Consider the following 7,158-nt stretch of genomic DNA (forward strand, 5'->3'; position numbering starts at 1 on the left):
CATTCCTATGCCTATCCTCGCACATGCCCAGAAGAGGCAGCGTGTTACTTCAACCTGGCTTGCCCAGTGTGGGTTATGGGTGCTGAGCACCTGCTAATTTTTTTCAGTGAATGCTTGAGCCCCGGAGCACCCATAGAATCAGTGCCTATGCAGGTAGCTTCTAGTTTTGGAAGAGGGCTAAAGCCACCCATTGAGTTCCTCTAGAAAGGCCACAGAAGCTTTCCTCCACTCAGAATTAAGTGGGTGTCTTAGTCCTCAATGTTTGCACAATTCTGAGTCATTTTATATTGCTGTCATGTAATCCTGGGTCTCCCCGCATAGCAGTAGGGAAGCTTCATTGTTTACAGTCAGGCTGCTTGTAAACCCTGAAATGGTTAATGAATGAAGCTTGAAGTCAGCCAGTGCTTTCAGCTTGCATATATGTGGCATTGTAAGGTATAGATGTATATTGTAAGGGACAGGGACTCATTTAGATGTAAAGAAATCATTTAACAAATGCACCCAGCCAGCAGAGGCAGGAAAGCCATTTATATCCTCGACTGATGAGTAAACTGATGATTATAGCTGTGATGGATGCATCTAAAGAGCCTTTATTTTGCAACCAGGTACAATTCCTATTGCCATAGGTAAAACTGATACTAACACATCTAGCTTGCTTTGGCAGATCAGCAGTACTCATTATGTAAGTGTGAGCAGGATATCAGCCCTATTGCTTTTAGAGGGCACATTTGCAGCTGTAATAATGTGTCCATTAAAATAAGACTCCTTATGGCCCTTGTATTAATGACCCTCCAGAAAGACCAGCATTTTGAGATGATTTCCTACCACCAACTGACCTTTTAAAATAAGGTCAATAGGATCTAGTTATAAACTAACCTATGGTCTATCATGAAACAGGAATAAAGAGGAATAAAGGGAAGGAATAACACTGAGTTTTGAATAAAAAATTGTATTTTAATCGTAAGCCCCACTTATTAATAAGGACTCCAGAAGGGTCCTATACAGAATGAGATATAGTAAAAAAACCAAAACCTACCAACAAAACAAAAAACCCTGCTTGGATGCTCAGACAGGATGAATGTTGCTGCCAACAATAACAATGTAAAATGGGGGAGGTGTGGGGAAAGAACAATTCTTTGCTTTTTGGGATCTGAACATGAAAAATAATCTCAAAGAATAACAGTGTTCATGCTGGGCTGAGCACAAAGGCAGGGCTAAAGTGCAGTTGGAGCGAACATTGCTGCTGCTTGTTGGTTTTGGATTGCTTTGGGCAGTCCTTATAACTGTACACTATTGTATGCCCGGCCCTAGATCAAATAACGTTCTTTTGTTCCGGGTATACAATTGCAGACAGTGCCTGTTGAATGGGCATTTGTCTCTACTGAGCTAAATATGTATGTCTGGTCCTTTTTCAACCGTTCTACTTACGCATGTGTTGGTCCATAAAGTATTATGGGGCTTCACTCTAGCAGGGGTTTACAGGATTGATCCCACTGTGTTAGGCAACTGTGGGAGATGTTGTTCGTGCCCCTGCTGTCTGTGCCTGTGCGTGCAAAGCATGTGTTGTAGTCGGTCAAGACCAGTCAGCTTTATTAACACACAGCAACACTCATTTGTTTTGCCTGATAGAAACCATAATTATGTGTGATTTATTTGCTTATTTAAATTCACTCACAGTGCCATTAACCTGCCTTTTTCTTTCATTTTCAGTTCGGGTTTCCTGTAGCACCTTCCCCTTGGCACCAGAAACGAATGCCCCCACATTCAGTTATCCCGCGGCTGCCGCTGCCTGTTTGCCCACCTCTCATCCCCTGCTCCCTTCCTCTCCTTAGAATTATTTTAAAAAGCAACAGTCTTGCCCTTGACTAGCCGTGGGTAAGGAGCCCAGCAATAACCTGTATGGAACTGACAGGAGGCACTAAAGGCTGCCCACTCCCCCTCTGGGCAGCAGCCTGTATGGCCGAGCGCTTGCAGAACTAGCATCCTCTGCTCTAAACCATCCCTGCTAGTTCTCGCACATGTTTCACATCTGCATGGTCAGAGCACGGCTGCTTGTGGACTCGCATTTAGTGCCCTGAAGCCTGTGCCCTGCCTCCGAATCCCTGTGAGTGCAATTAGAGCCTGCTCCCTGGGCTGCCTGCGAGAGAGGCTGCTCTTTGTTGTGGTGCATTCATTTTCTGTATCAGTGTCTAACCCATCCTCATCTAGATTGGATTCCTTGTACTTGACTGTTACATACGTACCATGCTAGCAGGGAGGGGCCTGAGCCAGAACCCCAGAAGATGGAGAGCCCCATTCTCATCCCCACACTGTGGAGGAAACTCAAGCCAGATCCAGGCTTTGCAGCAGGTTGCCCTGCTGAGCTGAGCCACACAGACTCTGGGAAGTTCAGATCCGCCTGGCCTGCCTTCCACAGACTCTTCTCCTGTTACTGTGACGTGCTGAAACAAATCCTGGATCCAAACTCAGGGAAAACCCGCGCAAAGGCCCGTATTTAGTTGCTAGAACAGCTGGTGTTTATGAAGAAGACAGCATAGAGATGCTGCCATATTACTTTATTTTCAAAACCCTTTGTCCTTATATTCTTTGTTTGTTGTTTAATATCCCGAGTATTATTAGGAAAACCCAACATCTGCTTAGGAATGCACAGATGCGGTTTAGTTGTTCCTTGAAATTTTCTATATAGCAAAAGCTTTTGGGGTTTTCTTAACGCAACATTTGCACTGAATGGGTGGGAGTTTTGCTTCTGCCTTCAGTGAGGCTCAGTAGGTACCTCCCTGAACTAGCTGTCGTTTGCCTGAAAATGTCTTGTCCATGTATTCCTTAAAGGGGACATTTTTAAAAAAATAAAGTCTTTATGAGACCATGAATTCTGGTTAACGTTTACTTTTTTTTTTGCCATTCTTTTACAGTAACCCCTGGCTCTGTACTGAGTAATAATCCCTGAATGCAAAGGGCTCGAATGGACCTTCCTTTATTTGTTAAAACAGAGGTTCTAGTAACAGCTGACAGCTTCTCATAACATTTCAGCCATGACCTTTCCAATCCTCTCTCTCCTCATCAGGAATCTTCCTTTCCTATGTATTGGTGGTGACTGCTTTGATGAAACCATTTAAGATAAGCTGTTTTTGGACACTGTAACCTTAACACTCCTTTCTTTTTTTTATTTTACGTTTAATGGATTCCGCCCCCCCCCCTCCAAATAATTAAGGGATGTGGAAAAAATAATTCTGTTTTTTTGCTGGCAAAATAACAATGCAGTTTAAAATCTATTTATTGGGGATTTTGAAAAGACAACACAGCCTTGGTTTAGTTATGGTGGCTGAGTGGGTGAATCCTTGTATCTTGGATGGGGGGGGATGTGTGCACACGGGTCCTGTTGAAGGTGTGTTGTGAGCCATGAGAGTTTAAGGGGAACGTGTGAGATCCCATCGTTCTAGGGAAAAAGGCAAAGCGTGCACGTGGAATTGTAACTTGAAAGCTTGACGCCAAATGGGAGCATCTTATGAAGGCTCAACAGACAGCCCTCAGACACTGGTGAAAGGAGAGGTGGCTGATGTCTCAGGGTCTGCTATTGCCGCAGCGTCTTTCAACTGCCTGCACACACTCTTCAAACCTGAGAGCCTGATGGCGATGGCTCTTACTCAGGTTTCCTTTTCCTCATATCCGCTCGCTGGCCAGATCAGAGCTTTGGGGATAAGACCTCCTCCCGTCCCAGGGGAGCTGGCAAATGCCTGGCTCTAGGTCGGTCTGGCTGGCCTGTGTTTGAGATGTCCCATCTAGCCTCAGCCTGAGGCTTATCCCCTGTGGCGCATGTCAGCATTAATGGGGAAGGCCATTCCTCTTCCTCCATGTGCTCCTCCATCCAGCTTCTTGCCCAAACACATGGTCAGCCTTGTGCAAGAGCCCATAACTGAAGCTAAGATGTAGCCTCATTTTCTAGAAGTGAATACTGTTCAAGTGCTTGACTGCAGCCTATTTATACTTTCTCAGGTTTCTGGGGGCACTGTAAAGATCAATTAAAAAACTGCTTTTTAAAAAGAAGTTTGAAATACTATAATTTCTCACATATAACACACACACACTTCTTTTCCTCTAAAATGCAGCTCCTGGCAATTGGGGTGTGCATGGTCACCAAGGAAATAGGGTAACAGCAGTTCAGCTTCTGCCTGGGGAAAGCAAAACTAAAGCTGCATGTGCTACACTGCACGCCAGGCTCCTTAGTTGCTGTCTGTGGACCCTCATTCTCCACCCCTCCCCTCCCCGACCCTGCCCAACAGAGGCTCACAAAGAAAAGATCTTTCTTTCTTCATTCTGCCTTTCAGAAACCAGGTGCACATTTTGTTTCAGGACATGTTGTATGTGAGAAAAGACGGTACTTCAAGCACTCACTCGCTGCTTTCCTTAGTCGCACGCCTTCCATAATGGGTCAGTGTCCCTTTGTCAGTGGGCCTCAGGTGTCCAGCTGCAAAGAGTGTTTTTATCTGCCTTTTGTTTTCCTGCATTGCAGGTTGTTGGCTGTTACGGATTATTTTGACTCCTTTTATAATGCTATTAAAAACCTCTTTAAACAATGTTCTAATTTGTGTGGTTTCCTTGAAGCCCTGGGAGCAGTTACGGCGGGATCTGTAATTGCCCACCTCTCCTCTCTCAGCTTACATTGAGTCTCTATTTCCTGCTTTTTGAATGTCCTTCTCCTTTTGATAATCTTCTGTTTTTTCTCTCTTTTTTTCTCCTCTCTCTGTAGCTTTTTTTAGTCTGTCTTCGCCAGCTGCGCTGTGTCTGAGGGAGAAGACTACTGCTTCTAGAAGAGTGTTTAGGGGTCCTATAATGTCTGTGTGTGGGGGGGACAGATCTTCAATGTTTAGTGTCTTGGAAAGAAGCCCTTTTCTGCCTTGCATGGTATTTAAAATTGAAGTGTCTTGTATTTTGTGTGACAAGACAGAATATTACTGGAGGAAGCTGATTGTGTACCTAAGACTTCTGAGGAGCAACAGAAATGTCATTGGAAGAGTGACACAGCCAAAAAAAAAGTCAAAGCATTAAGTTTATGACAATATATGCATACATATATATATATATTTTTTCCCCTAATTTGGCCTAATATAAATATCACAGACTCCCATGACTGTCTGTGGAAGCCAAAGTTGTTTTCTTGTTTTGTTTCTTTCTTGCCAGTTCCTGGCTTTGCGTTGAAAACCTGTTGTACTTGATGTCAAAGGAGAGAGAAATAGGTGCAATTTGCTACATTGACAGCCACGACCTAGTTCATTCTGACGAGGAAATACAGCAAAAAGAAACGCGCAGGTTTTTTCTTCCATTAGTGTCATGTGTGCCTCCGCCCTCTCGTTAAGCACACTGCATTGCCTGCCTGACGCAGATTGAGTGAGTTTTTAACCTCACATAATTTATTGTGTAGTAAGACCCCACACTCCATTATTGGGACCCCCTTGTGCTCTTTAGAGTTAGAGAATGATGTTGCTCTTCACGCTGGGGAGGCCTGGGGAGCTGTCGCCAGATGGTCATGCTCCCTCCAAAGCCCGTGTGAGTAGAGCGTGCTGTCTTGGAAATGCCTTGGAGTCTGTCCTAGCCCTCTTGCTTGTCTCGTTCTCCTTTGGACCATCCACTGCATGTTCTTCCAAACTGTGTTCATCTGTCTCTCCTCTGTGGTTTTATTCCCCCCACTCCACCACCACCCTTTTTTTTTCCAATGGAAGTATGAGTGATAATGGCACCGAGTCTATATTTACATGAAACATTAAAGAACCAGCACTGTTTAGCTCGATACCTTTCTAACTTTAATGTAAGTTTTCAATAAAAAAAAATGTGAAAAAATACAATCTGGGTCCTTTTGTGTTTGTAGTGGAGAGAGTCCTGAGAGAGCAGAGTCCTCCTGTTTTATGGCTGCTTCTGGGGAAATGTGTGGAGCTCAGTTGAGCCACTCTGAAATGTAGCCAGGATGTCGGGACAAGCATGTCTTCAAAGGTTATTATGAGGGTGTTAAGTGGGGTTGGCTGGTCCAGCTCTAGCACAGTGTTGTGGGTAAGAATTGGAGTGTCCTGGCTTGGATGAAATAAGGCCCCTGTTGAAATTGCCCACCTCTGTCCCCTGGAGGGATTTCTCTTGGACCAGTCTGGGTTTCCCGCTATATGATTTCTAACCAGGCTTGCTTTAGGAGCTCTGTTGTCTGAAAACGGAAATAATTTAGATGCTAAAATGCACCAGGAGGAAAAGCTCCATACATGGGAAGTTTCTCTTGACCTGTTGCACTTTTTTAAATTTTAATTAATTTAGCTGGTTGTTTTTAGACACTGAAGGCCATTAACCTCGTGCATCGGTGACACGACAGGTTATTAAACCTACGACTGCAACCAATTTACACTTGCTATTTCTGGGATGCACTGCAGCTTTTTTTGGATTGGAGTCTGTCTGGTTTTTAAAGTGAGAAGCAGCCTGGGTCTCTGAAGCCCCAGAGGGCCCTGGCCTGAAGCGAGCAGTGGAATATGTGGAGTCAGAGCTGTCTGTGGAGGTGTTTCCACACAACCAGTGGGAGGCAACCTGTCCCATGGGGAAACCCACTTTTAAAGGAAGGAAGTGTTCAATCCTTGAGATGTTTCTGCCAAAGGTATAAACCAGTCAGTGAGATCCATGAACTGCAGCTGAGGGAGCAAAATCCTTCCCTCAGTGACCTGAGATGAACAAACCCTTGACTTCAGGCATGGCTCTTCCAGCAGCTAGTGATGTAGCACATCTGTGCTGCTTTGGGCTTGCTCAGCAGGTAGCTCTTGCTGGACATCCTGACGGGGTACAAAAGGAGAAGGGGAAAAAGCTTTCTCCTGTGAGCACACGAACTCCTAAGGCGGTCGCTGAGGAGGGAATACACAGTTGGCTCCTGGTGGCAGCAGGCTCAGACCGCTGCTTCCTGCCTTCTCTGGGCGTGCAGGGAATCCTCCCTGCAGTGTAGGAGGGAAAGGGCAAGACCGTGCCACCTGCACCTCCTGGCACTCGCTCGCTCTAGCTGGCATCTTTGCCTCTCCTCGTTGCCTCCAGTCTTGGCCAAAAGCAGCCCCCCGCGCAGGAAGAGGGGTTTACATGCAACTGGGAGAGCCGTCCGGTAGATGGAGCCTCTGAGCTGGCACTGATCTCATGGGCAGAGCC

At 45.5% G+C, this 7,158-nt stretch overlaps 1 protein-coding gene across 6 annotated transcripts in view; it reads left to right on the top strand.

Moving 5' to 3' along the window:
* SEPT6 (septin 6) overlaps positions 1-5,840 on the top strand; it is a 31,382-nt gene extending 25,542 nt beyond the window's left edge. For 2 of the 6 annotated variants that reach the window (XM_019540216.1, XM_019540212.1), the window contains one exon: positions 2,913-3,193. Coding sequence is in view for 4 of the 6 variants with exons in the window: in XM_019540212.1 (XP_019395757.1) it covers positions 2,913-2,937 (25 nt within the window). In the remaining 2 variants the exon portion in view is untranslated. Of the gene's footprint in view, positions 1-1,710; positions 2,871-2,912; positions 3,194-4,747 lie in introns of those variants that run through there. The other 4 variants (XM_019540215.1, XM_019540213.1, XM_019540211.1 and 1 more) reach the window with 3 other exon arrangements.
* Positions 5,841-7,158: the final 1,318 nt, after the last annotated feature.

This window comes from Crocodylus porosus, unplaced genomic scaffold, assembly GCF_001723895.1.
Source record: "Crocodylus porosus isolate Cpor-Errol unplaced genomic scaffold, CroPor_comp1, whole genome shotgun sequence".
Classification (NCBI taxonomy): Eukaryota; Metazoa; Chordata; order Crocodylia; family Crocodylidae; genus Crocodylus; species Crocodylus porosus.